The 17,091-nt window shown below is 39.5% G+C and overlaps 1 protein-coding gene across 1 annotated transcript in view; it reads left to right on the top strand.

Moving 5' to 3' along the window:
• nell2a (neural EGFL like 2a) overlaps positions 1–17,091 on the top strand; it is a 79,925-nt gene that overhangs the window by 30,064 nt on the left and 32,770 nt on the right. The window contains exon 13 of the mRNA XM_069162173.1: positions 12,320–12,445. Coding sequence (XP_069018274.1) covers positions 12,320–12,445 — 126 coding nt within the window. The remainder of the gene's footprint in view (positions 1–12,319; positions 12,446–17,091) is intronic.

Here is a 17,091-nt window from a genome sequence, read left to right on the forward strand (position 1 = left end):
TAAACCAACAACATGAAAATGCTGCATGTTTGTCAATCCGTCAGTAAGATTACCATTGAGGTTTTTACCGCAAGCAATTGTGAAATATGTAGGCTACCGGAGTTATTAAAGAGTCAGGCTAAAAAAAAAGAAAAAAGAAAAGAGTTAGTATAGTGACATGTTTACTGAGATCACAAAAATAGACTACCTGTTAATTTAGTCACATTGTGCTTCCTGTCAGGATGAAGCAAAGTATCACTTGTGTACAACACTTTAATAAATCCGCGAAACATACACAAGGTCCCCCGGAGTGAAGTCTTAAACAGAAGCTAACTAACACATTAACAGACTGCGGACATAGTGACTAACTCAGCCAGCTAGCTCAGCAAAGAAAAAAATGTTTTTACTCAGTTACAAATCAATAACCATATACAAATGTAATGATACAGATGTAATAAAAGAATACCAGAGGCCACAATACAATGAGGCCATTTAGGGAGGGAGTAAATGATGTCTGTCAATATTTTCCCGGACACAGATCCTATAAATGATGGATATAACAAAGTCAGCTGAAGAGATCGTTTGGGTTTTTTGATGTGGGGTTGTAATTGTTGCCTATCCATAATCAGATTAACACTTGGGTCGGCATGTCCCAAGTTTTAAAAAGCAGCCAGCTATACCAGCAGAGAAGCTCATCAACCCATAGCTGCGGATTGTGTCGTCTAAAAAACAAATCAGTCAGCTCGTCCCCTAATATCGTCACTTCTGGCTCAAATACTGAAAGATTACAACAGCCAAAATCTGAACTCGAGACTTCACAACGACAGTTCACAAACCAATGTCACTGTTGGTTGCTGTCTGTCTCTTCAAAGCCACCTCACTCCCTTGACAAGAAAAAGTAATCTCACCTTCACAGAACAGGGGAGTTATTGGTGTATCACAGTCTCGATTGGCTAGTTAGTTTGTGTTATTGTTTAGCTTTGGTTATAGTTCGTATCCAAACTAACATGTTAAAACACCACTGGAAATAAAACCAAAACTAACCCTTTAAGCAGATACTGCTGTGTTTTATCATTAAACTAAAAGACTCTAAAAACCTGCTGGAACATAACATACAGGAAATATTTTGTTTGCCGCTTGACTGCTTAATCTTTTATTGTTGTCTCATGTTTATATCCCGGCTCCTCAAACATTTTCAGCAGTTCACTGTTGTAGAAATAAGGACAGCGCAACCCATCTCGTTAGTGTGAAAGAACAAGCCAGGCAGACTTGTGTCTCCAACATCAACACTTCAGCCCCAGACTCTTCATCTCAAGAGCAGCCTGACTTTCGCTATGAAATTGGATGGCAATGTTTGTGTTGAGCTTTTGCATCAGAAACAGCGCAGACAAACCTGAAATTGACTCAGTTTGCTGATGGAGTTCTCTGAAAAGCAATTGATTTTTTTTTCGTCTGTCTCTGTAACTCACTTACTATATGATTGCATGTGTGTCCCGTGTGGAAAATGAACGAAGTCTTGCCAAAACATTGAGCTTCCTGCGGCTGAACATGTAACAGATGCACTATTTTGTGGCTGCAGGGAGATGTACAGAAATATGAGGGAAATCACCTGCTTTCAATTCTTGATGAGTCTCAGTACGGTAATGCCTGCAAGATGAGATGAGAAGTCCAAGTTACTGTGGAGGCAATTTTGTGTATTGGACACAGCAGGGAGATCATGAAACAGAAAGAGATAGAGGCACACAACTAAAAGTAGGGCTTTATGTACACACACCCACACACACAGCATTTTTGGGAGTCTTTTCAAACGGTAAGACAAACATCACCAAAAGCAGAGACAGATACTAGCTCTTTAAAACATTCCTAGGTCAGAGATGGGCTCAAAATAGCCGATGAGATCACTTCAGTGTAAATTTTTCATAGAAACAGCAGTAGGGAAAACTCAGGGGGATACTAGCCCTGCCTTTGTGCAAGTCTGTGTGGGTGTGTGTGCAGGTGCATGTCTCTGTGTGTGTGTGTGTGTGTTTGAGCGCTGAGTTCCCGAACAGAAAACAAGCCTGGTTTTCTCTCCATCCTCTTCTCACGGCTAAAGGCTTATTTTGCTACATGTATGAGTGTGTTTAGGACAAAATTAGACAGAGGGGCGAGCAGTAGAGAAGTGACAGACTGTGTGATTGTCTCTAAATTGAACAATCAGTATAGTTCAACGTGTTGAGATAATACCATTATTCATCTCAGCATTGTAGAGGACTGCAGGCAGAGAGACATCTCCTATTGTTGTCTGGTTTTGAAATGCCCTACTTTAGAAATTCCCTGTCAGAATTGTTCAAAAATAAGAGCTGCTTGAGTATTTTTTTTTGGTTTTTTTTTGTGGCATTCATATGGGAAATGGGAAATACAAAACGATATTCTCTTAAACTGAAGAAATAGAAAGAGACAAAGTATGCAACAGGATTTTATTTTGAGGCATAGCATATCCTGGAGAGTGTTATTTTACTTACTCATTTCATTTATCAGGAACAGCCACATTTTTGAAATCATGACAAATTAATGTTCTACATTTGGACAAAAGCACATAAAGTGTTAGATAGTTCAATAACTAGACAACAGCATAAACATTAAGTGGTGTTTTTTTTTTTTTTCCAAACTGTCAGTAAACACTTATTGCTTGTGGCCACGAAGATATTTTTGGTTTTACTTGTCCAAGGCTTGAGATACCAGTCTATTAGATTTATGGAACCATACAATGCGAGAGACCCATTTACATTTGCAGTCCTCACAACACTGAAAATAGACATTTGAAGGATAAATCTGGCAATAGTTTGTATTTTGTGTCAACAAATTTCATGAAAAGACAAGACATGTTTGTCTCAACATTTTCTGACTATACAGCTTGTCTGTAGCACTCAGCCACAAGCCTGAATTAGTTCCTATTGTTGAAGTAAAGTTAAAAAAAAAAAAAAAAAAAAAAAAAATTGTCACAGAAAAGACGTCCCATGTAAAACAGAAAAAGACATAAAAGAAGTACTTTTCTAATACAAAGACGTTTAAACTCCAACAGGAGTGAATTGTACATTTGCTAGGGAGTATTTTATGCCAGTGATTGCTCACATCAGAAGGACGTGTATATGGGATTAACTTGAAATAAACCACAATGGTACAAGAGGGACACGTTGGCCGGAGCAACAATGTGGCTCACTGATGTGTATTTAATAGTTTTTTAACAACAATGGGGATCTAATGGCATTGAGAAACAAGCAAGGCTTTGACTTCACAGGCAGTACGTTGGTTGGATCACTTCAGTGTTTGTTTTTTCTTTTAATCGATTTCTTTCTTTTGGCAGTAAGAAAAACTGCAGACTTGCGGAAGAAAAAAACAGCAACATGTCTTGAACCAATGCTCCTCTTACTCTAGAAAAACATTATTTGGACACAACATGTACATTATATTTGTTTCTTGGGTGAACTGATCCTTTAAAGCACACATGCAGGATGCAGCATACATGAAAACGTGTCATAAACACATAAAGCAAGTCACACCTGTAACTTTGCAACAACGGATGAGACTAAACAGAAGAAAACTTACAAGCAAATTTGAACAAAAATAGCACAAGGTAGGTATACTAAAAGCTCATAAATCAACCAAAACAAGATCCAAAATTATACAGCCGATAGACAGAATTATGAGACATTGTTGGACAGGGAAAGGTCAATAAATATAAGCTTTTTTGTCCAATAACTGAAATATTTAGGTAATAATTGATAAAAAAAAAAAAAAAAAAAAAAAAAAGTCTTAACTGCTTGCACACAGTATGTGTTATATCACCTCCAAGCCATGACTGTGTGTGTGCGCAAAGTGTGTAAGTGTATCGCGTGTCTGCGCGGAGACCAATCCGATCGCTGCTGCTGTCTTTTAAATGTCACAAGGTGGCAGCAGGCTAATTGGCACCGACTGAAGAGCACGACCCACTCGAAAACCCAATCACTTCTGGGATGAGCCCCGAGCCTCTGGGCTCCCCACCTGCCAGGGCCCTGACCCCCACACACTCAGATGAATCGTGCACACAGCGCAACATATACACATTCTGACTGGTTGTGTGTGTTTACCTCCGTGACCCTGCTGAAATGTCACAAACAGACAATCCCACCATCATCCAGACAGCCCCCTCCAGTGTAAATACCAGTACTTCAGCTCTGGTCGACCAGTATCCTTCAAATGCCACATGGGCGATTTGTGCTCTCTGCTCCTTTTCCAGATGGGATCGCATTTAAGTCATTTAATGCTTTTTACTCAGGTTTATTAATGTCAAATTTAAACACCCACCACTGATTCTGCAGTATAACCTTTGTGTCATCACTGAGTTGTCATGGGTAGAACCCCAGCACAAGACCAAAGTACATTTGCTCATATACAGTTTACAAGTAGAGTTTGCAGGTACTTCTACTTCATGTAAACTTGCAATAACACATTTTTTTAGACACTTGAAGACAGGAAAAAAAAAAAATCACTGACATAAGATAATTTGATGTAAGTTGTATTGACTTTTAATGTAGGTTGAATCTATTTACTCACTTTTAGCTTAGTTTTTGGTCACCATCAACCAATGTCAGAAACATATGTCTCTTTAGCTGCTAAATGTTCCACGGTGTTCACCAGCTAGTCTCTGTGTCTTTCTACTGTTTGGTGCTAAGTAGGAAGCATATAGTGGGTTTGTAGAGCTTCTCCACTGACAGCAGCTACCTGCTGCATTAGAAACCTACATTATGAGAGCGGTGAGAGTGATCCAAAAAAGCAACATTTTAGGCTGGACAGCTACACAATATACTGAACCTTTACAAAAACTCTGTAAAGCTAAAGGTTGATAAAGATTCAGGTGATAATTCTCTATAGGATATTTCCACATTATTGTCATGCTGTTATTTATATATTATTGTAAAAGTATGGGTTACAGTCACTTCAAGTATTTAGTGTTTTTGATAATAATCCCTCTACTTTGATACAATTTAGAGAAAGATATTACTACACGATATTTTTATCGTGTACTATAAACTACACGAGGTTACTTTGCAGATATTTTGACTTGCAAAATATTCAATAATAGTACATAAAATAGTTCGAAGTAGCTCTGCCTTTACCACCTATTATGCAAAATACTATTTACATGCTTCGCTAATGATCCAACAGAACGATACACTATATAAAATGAATATTAACGTTCTGCATAATGACTACCTTTTATGTCGTGAAGTGGAGCTCTTTGATGGATGGGTAATCTCTCCTATCTATTTTCATTTTTCCCACCCAGTAGTAATTCAGTAAAGTTATGCATTTATTAAAAGTGAATTAATAACTCATTTCCATGAATATCTTATTCTAGATATAATCAGAAAAATAGTCAGTAAAGATTATGTAGATTTCTGTAGCTTGTAGCAAGGTGGCAAATAGTTGGCAACCCACTGTGCTTTACATTAAAATGCATACAGCAGCAAGGAGACAATACATCAAATACAAGAAAATGCAATTATAACAGTAGAAGAGAGAGCAAAATATGTGTTAACACACACTTCAGAACTAAGTGAGATCTTGTCCTCAGCCTTTCATAGAGCTCTGATTTCTATTTTTGCTCCTTGTTACTCATTGTTTAGACCTCTGGTCTGCAGGCTACAAATAGTCAGAGAGTGGCGATGAGTGATGGATGATGATGCTCCATCGATTGACGCGCGGTTGAAAACGTTTCCCAGATTAATGAGAGCCGTGATGGAGAGCAAAACCCCATTCATGCTCGCTGCACGTAAACAAGGTTGTTTTGTCCAGGAGATTCAGCAGGCTTCACATGAGTCATGCTAAATCGAAGAGTGTTAAATGCAAGTTTAATATGACATAAACACACACAAATACACACACACACACACACACACACACACACACACACACACACACACACACACACACACACACACACACACACACACACACACACACACACACACACACACACACGCACACTTCAAAGGCCAGTAGCTGTTTAAAATGATGGAGTCTCAAGTGTTGTTGAATTGGATGAAACTTGGAACTCATGGAAATTGTCGAATATAGAGGATTGTAAAGATTGTGTGCACACACTGACAAGAAAAAATACAATAGCACAGATTCACACACCTTGTTGCAATTCTCCTAGCAATCACAGGCTCCCCCCCCCCCCCCCCTCTATCTTTTCCTTATTTGATGTGCATTGTTCTAAGTCAGGTAACTGGCTTCTAAGTGTTTACAGTGATTGATCACAGTGTGAATGTGTGGTATTTAGACAACGCCTGCACTCTCAGAATGATTTTTTACTCTTGTTTCCTCCTAATGGAATTCTTTCCACTCAGTCATCTTAATTGGCTCCCGCTCCTTCCCAAATTGACAGTGACGTTTTGCATATTTGTTCTGGGTCTTTTTGGGCCTGTTTATTTAGGATTGATTGTCCAATTTAGCAAGTTGAAAAGACACTGAGAAGAGCTTTCTGTTTATATGTAGTTCGTGTTTAGGTAAAAGAATCTATGAGACGCTTTGTTCCATTTCAAACAAACTAATTTGACTGATTTATTTTCTCATTGTGAATTCTTTGAAGGCAGATAAAAAAAAAGAAAATCCCCAAAGATTGCAACATTTGACGAGCAAACATATTTAAAAGCACCCAACACCTTTGTCATTCAGCAATTTTCATCTGATTGAAAGAAAGTAGAGTGTATTTAAAGTAATTTAGCTTCTTTAGTCTTTTCCAGACACAGCTGGAAGCATCAAAAAAGGCTTACTACTCTCAAGGCTCAAGTCCTCAGAAAATGGAATAAAAGGAAAGGTTGTACCTGAGCTGTGAACAAAATGATCAATTTATAGACATCGTTTTTGGCACCGTAATTGATTAATTAACTAATTTAAAACTAAACAGTGGGTGTAATGCTAATTAAAATGTTTTATTTGAAATTAATAAATTGCACTTTATGCACTATCATCTTTTAATAATTACAAGTGTGTTAAAGGAATAGTTAAATAAAATGTGTCCATTAAATGTGTCACTAAGTTATCTTAACTTACTCTAAGTTATCTTAACTTACACTAAGTTATCTTAACTTAGCATAAAGACTGCAAACAGGTCCACACATCCCACACGCCAGCTATATAACTCAGTAATTGATCCACAAATACCCCCCTAAACCGAAAAAGACACCCTGTGACATCATCTGACTCCATTCTCCACCCATGAGGAACCAAGGCCAACAGTAGAGATAATTTGCTGAGTGGGACAGTGTTTGGCCAGCAGGGACGGCTCTTTGTCTCTCTTCTCTGCTATATCTGGGCATGAGGGAACTGGCTACTGAGGAATATCAGACAATGTTTTGGCAAGCCTGGTCCTGCCGCCATTTATTCAAAACCATCTGCTTGAGTAAGTGAGCTGGTTCGGGAAGGGATAATATAGGAAGGGATAGATGAGAAAAAAAAGACGGAAAGAAAAAGAGATAAAGAGAGAGAGAGAGGCTGCTGGTGGAATGGCACAGATTCGGGTGTCTTTGTGGGACGTCCAAAGGCAATGGCAGTGTTATCTCCCTACTCCCAGACCTTGGTGCACTGCAGTATGAGACGCAGATAGTGAGGATGGTCCCTATTAGAAACTCCATGCCCTGCGAGCGGGGAGGGATAAGCTGCTGTTTCCTATTTACATAGTTGCAGGATCACTTGAATGGGCAACAGTGGGAATATTGAAATGTCAACGCAACAAAACTTGGTGAGAGCATATGTAGTATTACTCTGTATTTGAATTCATGGAGGTTGTGGCACAAAGGCAGTTTTGGCCGACATCAGAGTCATCAATAATCTTTCATTAACATTTCAGTATAATATTTTTTGTCATGATTTTATTGACAAACGTAGCACTGGTACATACACCAAGTTCAAGATGAGTCATCAAATATATTTTAATGTTTTAAATAAATTTGATTTTTTTTTTTTTTTAAACATGTTTTTCACATTTATCTCACAATAAGAGATAAATTATTGGATAAAAACACAGGTGTAAAAAAACAAAAACATGTTGCACAAATGGTACTGCTACCTGGCAGTGCAAAGATAAATAGAACAGGCCCTGTTGCCACTGATGACAGATATATTACTTATATTACTTACAATATTACATAGCTTACATTCCTTTCTTTTAATAAATGATAATAAGAGAACTGCACATATTTTTTTATTCTGGTCTGATAGAAGGAACTAAAAAAATGTCCATCATTATGCATAAGAAGCATGTTTTTTGTCCAAATAATGCAACACTACTCATTCTCCCCAGATATCACTTTGATTGATTCAGGTCTTATGCGGGAATGTAAAAAGGTGAGAACAAAAAGGAAGACATTCTGTAGACATCCATTGTTGTGTGGCAACAGATTGACCCCGACCACTTTATTCAGCAATAAAGGCCGCTGCTGACTCGTGGCCAGCCAAGCCACTTTGCTAGACGCATCACGTGTGTCAGTGTGACAGGCCAATCAAGAAAATAGAGTGCATTAATGGAGATGGAGATGGTTGCTCTCCCCCACACGTTCGTGCTGCGCCCCTCATGATCTCACCTCCTAACATATTGTTTTAACAAACGTAACTGCTGTCACCAGGGGCGGGATGGATGATTGTACTTAATAGGCTCTAAATCAAAGCCGCACCACGGATGACCAATCAGAGAGCGGGAAAGCTGTCACCCAAGATCTCTGCTCAAGGTTACCACTGCGGACAGACTGAATTTGTTCTCCTACTTCGTTTCAGCGACGGTTAATATCTTTTGCTGCTTTCTCTTCTGTTTCTCTGTCATTTAAATCTCCTTCTATCTCAGTTGTTCACTCTTCCATGCTCTCCACACTTTTCACCACTTTTACTTCACACTGACTTTCTCATTCTATATCTTTCTATGTTTCTATCCACAAGTTTGCCTGCCCTTTTCTCCTCACCACCCCCTGTATATCTCTCACTTCACAATCTCAGTCAGTCACTCTCTCTCCATCTGTCTATCTCTACGGTATATCTTGTTGTGATTCTGTTTTTGTCTCTAATCCAGTTCTTCTACTTACCTGCACTGCTGTCTGTCCTTCACTCTAAATGTGTTCTTCCTACTCCCTCCATATCGTTCTGTTTTTCTCTCTTTCAAAGCTAGTAAGGGTTTTAATTGGCCCCCATTCATTTAGTGAAGGACACATGTACTTCCATAGGTAGTGTGCGATTGTCTGCCTGCCTCATTTATCGGTGAAGCTTCTGAATAGCTGGAGGCAGCAAGTATTGATGGAACTGTGAAAGCAAGACGACCAAGGAAATGTGAATGCTGCAGTTGTAGGCAGGTGTTGAGCTCTTAGCTTGTGGGGTGGTGGGCGGTTCTCTACCCAAGGACATGGAAGCTGAGTGAATGCCAATGCAAATCCATTGAAATTCAATTTCAAGTGCTCTTCGCAAAAGCATCTGGCACAGAACATAGTCAGGGGTGAATGTCCTCTTGTGCTCTTACAGACACTGAATACAGTGAATGAATAATAAATTGGTAATGTCAAGGATTATGGAACTTGTCTTTCAAAAAGTGCCTACATTTGACCCGTAATATCAATACGAATGAAGCAGTGGGGTGTATTACACGGCTCGGTTTGTTCAGTTTGACTTGTATTTGCATTGAGTTGCATTTTATTGCATCACATTATCAAGATTATTTTGTTTACCCTGGCAGTGTTGTGCATCTTCAGTCTGAAGGTTTGGCATGCAGTTTAGAACCCAGGAATAGCTGTTGCTAAGGCAACAGCTAATATGGATCCAAATATGGAATCATGAGAGTGAGAAGGAAAAACAAAGGACGATCTAATAAATTATATTCTTAAAGCTGCACTAACCAAGTTTTAATTACTGTGATGCAGAAAGCATCCGAAACAAGCTCACTGAAACACAGCCCCGACACAGCATTGGCTTATAAAGTTGTTATGGTAACACGTTAGCAAATAAGTACTGTATGTATGTACAAACGATTGACTTATATAAGCTAAGAGATTTAAAAAAAAAGGGGGGACGCTATCTTGTTACATAGCCAGCTGGCTATGTAGTTACATTCATGAAAAATATCAACAGAAAACCAGCCGTACAAGCCAACGTGCAGAAATAATTGCTCTTGAATCGCATATTTCATTGATCAACGTGAAAAGTATTAAACGCTCTCAGCAGCGGCTTGCTGCAGTTTCAGTGGCAACAGAAATGGATGATAGTGGGACAGAGATGTCACTCTCTACTTACTGCTGAATGAATGAAGTGAACAGCAATTCAGTCCAACTATCATGATGCCTGTCCATTCCATTTTTTAGCTCAATTGCTAAAGTCCAGAAAATTGCAGCATTTATCTTGTTGTGTTTGACTTTCTTCACATTTCTGCTGTTTCGTGTTAGGCTGGTAGAGTGCACCCTTCCTGAGCTCCTGAACTTGTTAGCTGGAAATGGCTGCCTTTTTTATGTAATGAACTGGAAAAATAACCACAACAGTAAACTAAAAGCACCTACATGTGCACACTGAGTTTAAGAGCCATTTGTTGATTCTCAGTGGGTCTGGTACTACTGACAATTTTCACATTGCACAGCATGTCCACTCTGCCATTCTAAATTTTCCTGGCTAACCTTCCTGTTCCAAAGATAAAGTTGGGTATAGATATGCGGGGTTATTATGACAGGGCAATAAAATCAATGTATCAATCGAAAAGGTACATTTTATTGACGCCAAACAGGGAAAATCAAGGAAAAGATAGCTGTTGCAAGCTGGAATCACACCATGAAGCTAGTGAATGCAGAGCAGGCCCTTTAACCACCTGATGTTAAAGGGTGTTATCCCACCAAATGTGTGGAAGTTATAACCTTTATTTTTTTAACTGAGCCCAGAGAGAAAGAAATATATAGCCAGACAAACAGTAATAAAAACACATCATTCGATCTGGAATCAAAAGTCGGCAAGTAGGACGGAACATTCCATTTTTAAAATCCTCTATAATGTAATATTAAACAGTCCTGAGATAATCTGGTGGGCAGTAGTTTTAAATCTGAGAACTAATATACTGTGGTAGCTTTTGCAGGTGACCTTTATGAATAGAAATTATAGTGTTGTTCTCTTCTTGTTGCCTGCTTTTTCATACAGCATACAGTGATGAGTATGACATTTATCTCCTGTAATGAAATGCGAAGCACAATGATGAACTGCATCAAGGTGTTCAAGGAAGAGCGAGCAGCATGAGAATGAAGGCTATTACCACAGTCGAGCACAGACACCATGTTTGTCTAAACAGTCCTGTTTCTGTCCCTAAGACTGAAAGAGGATTCACTTTTTGTATGTCCCATTGGAGGGAAGAGGATACATTATGTAAAATTATATATAGAAATTTTGTACAGACAAGTCATACATTAAGTGAAACATTCAGGGACTTAGACACATATATGGTATACTGACACAGGTGCTTTCACTTATTTTGCGTGATTGGACCTTTGAAGAGCCGGAGCTTGATGACATCACCTTCACTCTCTTGTTGCACTTGTTAGTATAGGACAATATCATAGTTTTTTGTACACATTCTTATTTGATGACCTCATGTACTGCCCAACTGAGAATAGATTTAATCAGCCAGAATCAGTGAAAATACCTGTCTTTGTGTGCACAGTCATTTAAATGAACTTCTCCGGTGGAACAATCCTGACTCTCCAGCATCTATTTACAGCATCTAAAATGTAAAGTAAGCTCACAGCACCGAGATGAGCCGAATGACCAGAAGCACCTAAGCCATAATATTGAGTGCTTTACTTTTAATAGATTGAAAATCGAGTGGTGCAAGCTTAAGTGCTTCAGTGCCCACCTCTCATGGACCTTCGGCATTTCGACCTCTGCCTCTCACTGATGAAGACAAATGACCCTTTCTGTTCAGGAGCCTTTGGGAGTCTTGTGTGGCGAGAACCAACAAGAACAAACTGCACAAAGTGGTTGGGGAAACACCCAAAATATGCCACAATATAACACTGGGGATCACCATAACAGTGCTGTGAAGGTGCCTCCTTGATGTGAAGACCCAAACAGAACAACAGAGTTCTTTCAGCAAGCGACAGTATGTTTATGTTTATGTGACAAAACTCCCTTCGGACTGTAGTAACAATTGGATAGATAGGTCAACAATACATCAACCCTCAAAGTGGAACAATCACCAATTTTGTTTCCTGTGTGCAGCTGGCAGTCATTTTTTGTCAATTGACACAATACTCTGTGACAGCAATCCACGTCTCACCTTGCTTTGTTCTCTCTTCCCTCTCTTCAGATATTGATGAGTGCGCTGAAGGGAAGCACTACTGCAGGGAGAACACCATGTGCGTTAACACCCCTGGTTCCTTTATGTGCATCTGCCACACAGGCTACATCAGGATCGATGACTATTCCTGCACAGGTGAGCTCCTCCGCTGGCCTTTTGACAGGCTGGAATCAAGTAGAGACTATAGGCTCTGTTTATATCCTGAATCCACGAGCGTCCGCTTCAAGTAGTACACATGAGGATGTTTTGTTGTTGTTGTATGGACGTGGAGACCTTTATACATACAGAAGATTAGTGCCAGCGAGAGGTAATTCAATTTGAGTCTTTAGTCATACACTGAATGATGGTATTTGGTTTCATAACGATAAATTCTTCAGCCAAGAGACACAGAGACTCCTGCAGACACAGAGAGGAAGAGGCAGCCAGACATGCGGATATAAACATTGTGAGTTATCAACATCGGAGTGCAGTGTGAGACAGAATAAGGAAGCTGTGTAATAGAAAATCATGTTATGACAGGGAGACAGAGTTATCAAGCAATACCTGCAAAAACACGTTGTAAGCCGACCCCATGTGCTACACCTCCTCTCCCCATTTGCTCTCATAACCCAGACGGCACCTGGTTAGACACACCCGTCTGTGAATCTGTCACCCTATAATTATACACGGCCCGTTCATTTGATGTGTAGGTATAAATGTCAGAGTTTTGATTTGCTTCTATTGGTTTTGCTCTTATTAGTAGCCCCATATTAAAATGGAATACATACATTGACAAATCAATACCAGCCTTTCTACTTGATACTGTGATTCAGCACGAGCTAAGAGCGGAGGAAACTCTGAACACTGATAGAAAGTGTTGCATCAATGTTGGATTGCGTCTGCTTTGTGTAGATTACAAAGCATATCTACCTCCTGGTTTGTCAAAATTACATAGATTTATCCTACAAGAAGATTTTGAATCTCTTAACTCTGTTACATTGTGAGACAAATCAGTTGTCTGCTATTTAACATATTTATAACTCCAAACTTTTTAAAAGTTGTTTAAACTTAACTTTGAAAAAAAAAAAAGAGAGAGAAAAAAAAAGATTAACTTCAGGCCTCTTTAGAAGTGTCAAAATGTCTGTGGACTCTCTGCCATGTGTGTGTTTAGTTGTGTGTGTGTGTGTGTGTGTGTGTGTGTGTGTGTACAGTCTTCATATGGTGTGCGAATGTACTCCGTGCGTGTGTGTGTGATGAGGAGAAGGGAAGACACTGAGAACCTGAGAAACAGCGAGACTGTGAGTGGAGGCGGCAAACCCATTTGTTCTTGATCAAAGTTGAAAACAAAGTCAATTTCAAAAGCAAACCAAATCAATCCAAGAAGATTGTGCGGATTATCCACAGTCTTTGTTCTCTGTCTATGTTGTGGATGATTGTGGTTGTAGCACTGCCTGGTCCTAACGGCTTCTGCCACTCTATTTTTACGCATTGTTATATAGAATAGCAATAAATCCGTGTTACATCATGTCGTTTGATCAGTCAGTGTCCAAACAAAGAGCACAAGTAATATTTACCTTTTGAAGGAATGGATATGTTTTAAACAAATAACATCCATATACTGATGGAAGGAGAAACAAAGTAATCTTATGGCAGCTCTTTCGGAATGGACAACCCACAGCGCAGCACAGGCACAAGTGATTGTTTCTTTTATGTTGGGTATTTCTGCTCACATCAGAGATGAGAAGAAATACGAGACTCACAGATTGAAAGCATTAAGATTGGGGTTCATACTTGACATCTGAGCACAAGCAATGGAGGTTCCCTCCATAATTATGCATATTGTAAACTCAGCTGAAAATCATATGGTTCTTGGTCATTTTTCAGGATCTGAATCTTCTTGTGAATTTTAAATATCCCATTTTTTACACTTTTTTGGTGTGTTTGCTTTTGTCTCCTGATTTCCTACTTTTATTTATAATTTTTTGCAGTCTTGAAACCCATCAGAATATATTTTGGTGGTTTTAAGTACCAAAAACTATCAGTGTAGTAACCCCGCCCCCTTAAACTTTTTCTGGAGCTCCACTAAGGAAAGGCTGTTTTGTGTCTACATCTTTAAGGCGCACACCCTCTTATCTGATTGGCAGACTCTTTTTTGAGTGACACGTCCAGGCCAACCACAAGTTTTCTTCCATCTTGTAGCATGCTAGCTCTGCAACAGAATGACCACCCTTTGTTTTTTCCTGCATAAAATGTCAGACAGTGGACCGTGCTGAGGGTGGACATATGACATGAGTGTGAGTTTATGACATCACAAACCTACGGAGATCAAAACGCCTCATCCCAAACAGCACAATTGCTGAATACATGTGCATTTCTGCATGTGTTTTGACAGTTTCACAGTATTTACACTCCTGGCTGCTTTATAATCCCCATCAAAACAAACAAATCTGAATGTATTCAATACAGGACCTTTAAGTTTGAGGAAATGCAATTTTACAAAGTTCTAGTCCTAAGACGGTGTGAACGATTTCTTGTTTCACTCACGGTCAAAACTTGAGGGAATCTTTAAGCTCAACAGAAAAATTGATATAATTTTTATCTGGCTATATAGTCATATAAACTGGTATGAAGTAGGAATTTATTTCATTTCCATATCGTCATGCCAGAGCCCTTGTAAAGCTATTGAATAAATAATAAATGTATAGACAGGGATTTAATGAGAACGAGGTGGGAAGGACAAAGAAGTGAAGAAATTCTACAATGTCAAAGATTTATTTTAATGTCAGGAGTGAAGGATGCTGCAGGAAAAACTGAAAGACTTAAAGGATTGTAAGGTTACCCATGCGTCTATTTAAATTTATGGCTTTTTTATAATGCCGAGCGCAGGTCCACACATTGAGTAAAGTACCAAGAGTCAGTAATCCTCCCATGATGTAATGTCCCTGTCCTTCACCCAGAACGACACAATGTCATTGCTCAGTGACGAGCAGATCTGCTTCATTTCTCAGCAGTTGTTTGCAGTTTGTGAAACACGACGCTAAGTAGCTCCCCGTGTGTATCATCTTTGAAGAGGCGGCAACATGCTGCATTTCCTCTGTGCCTATAATTAAAAAAGCAATTTGCACCAATGCAAACTAACTCAGCGGCAGCATAGCGAAGGCTATGGCTGCCGCCCGCCCTCTACGCCAGAGGATTCAGGCCTGCAGCCTTCCTGCTGTGCCATTGCAGCTTGAATTAAAGCCGTGAGACTCAGAAACACAACAAGCACCCTTTGAAAACTCCCATTTCCTGCTCCATCTGCCTCCCCTGTAGACTTTTCCCCTTCCCTTGTCAATGGAAATCAGGGAATAACAGAGCAAAGTCAAGGATTTGTGACTTTGTGTCTTTTTATGAACAGGCTTCTGAAAAGCGTAAACAAGTTAGAATTAAGATCGAGGAATAGCTTTTTAAGGTCGTAACAAATGCACATTCATCTCTTTTCTTGTGTTCTTGTGATTTATTTAGGGAACGTAACCTCCTTGCTTACTCAATTCTTTTCTATATTATCTTTAGACATCCACTGTACCTTTTGTGATCTCATTCACACACTGTGTTTTTTTCTAGTCTTCTGAGCCGTGGGCAAGTTTTATTGTTTTACTCATTTGTCTTTCTTCCACCGTGTGCTCATTCCCCAGATTCACAATGAAGATTAATACCCCCAAACCCAGTAGATTAAATTGTGTCACTATATTTTATGTAGTTCCCTATTAAAATGCCTTCAAGTCACTGTAGTGGAATATACAGCACTGCATCTCCTTATAAAAGTCAATTTATGTGATTAAACCAAGGCTTATGCAAAGGCTTGATATAATGACTTTTCCTCTGCTTCAGTCAAATTACCGTCGTGATCTCCCCGCTGAGTTATTGAAGTATGATCTCCCACACATCCACCATCACAGCTCTCTGTGCTTGATACTGAACGCAGTCACTACTATAGCAACATCTCGCCTCTTCGACAATATTAGAAAGCGGAATTATCAGGCAAAATGGGTGTCAGCAATGATATTCACTGACCTTAAATGAAAACGAAAACAACACCAGGGTGCTTCTGCTAATATATGCCTATATTCTGGGCTTAGTGTCACCTCTGTGGTCTTGGTGGCTGTATTTGACAGTGAAAATAGGAAGATGCTAAGCTGCTAGCCGCAGGAATCTACTGCTTATTACCAGCAATAGAACATCTGCTTGTCTTTAAAAAAGGTCCGAAGGGAATGATTATTCCTCTACGTTGCCCACAGATAAAATATCACAGCTGTGGACGGAAACATTAAATCCCGCCCTGCTTCGGTACTATTGACATTGTACATTTGCATGATATACGAGCGTCTTTATCATCAGCAATGGCTTTCACCAATTACCGAATCGTCAACTCAGCAGAAACAATGGTCCCGGTATTGATAGCCATATTTCCACATGCAGTGTTGCACGTGTACCAGTTGGTCTAGTAAAGAGGATTAAGTTGACCCTAGCTCATTTCATGGCTCAGTGTTTATGTGCAGAATAGTGTATTAAAGGACTGATCCGCAGATTTAAGCCTGGGAGAAACAGCATGGATCCCTGGTTTTATTTCCCTTCAGCTGGTCAGGGGGTCAGCAAGCTCAGACAGAAGTCAGTATTTTACAGCAAGACCACCTGCAGTGGGGGATGTGGCAAGTTCAGATCCCAGCTGGTGGCAGAATGAAACATGTGGACTTCATGTACTTGTTTAAATGAAATATGTACAACCAAATGTCCCGACACAGCCTCAGCTGTGGAGCTGGTGG

This window comes from Embiotoca jacksoni, unplaced genomic scaffold (genome assembly GCF_022577435.1).
Source record: "Embiotoca jacksoni isolate LCO1_2020_lvr unplaced genomic scaffold, fEmbJac1.0.p SCAF_3, whole genome shotgun sequence".
Taxonomy (NCBI): domain Eukaryota; kingdom Metazoa; phylum Chordata; class Actinopteri; family Embiotocidae; genus Embiotoca; species Embiotoca jacksoni.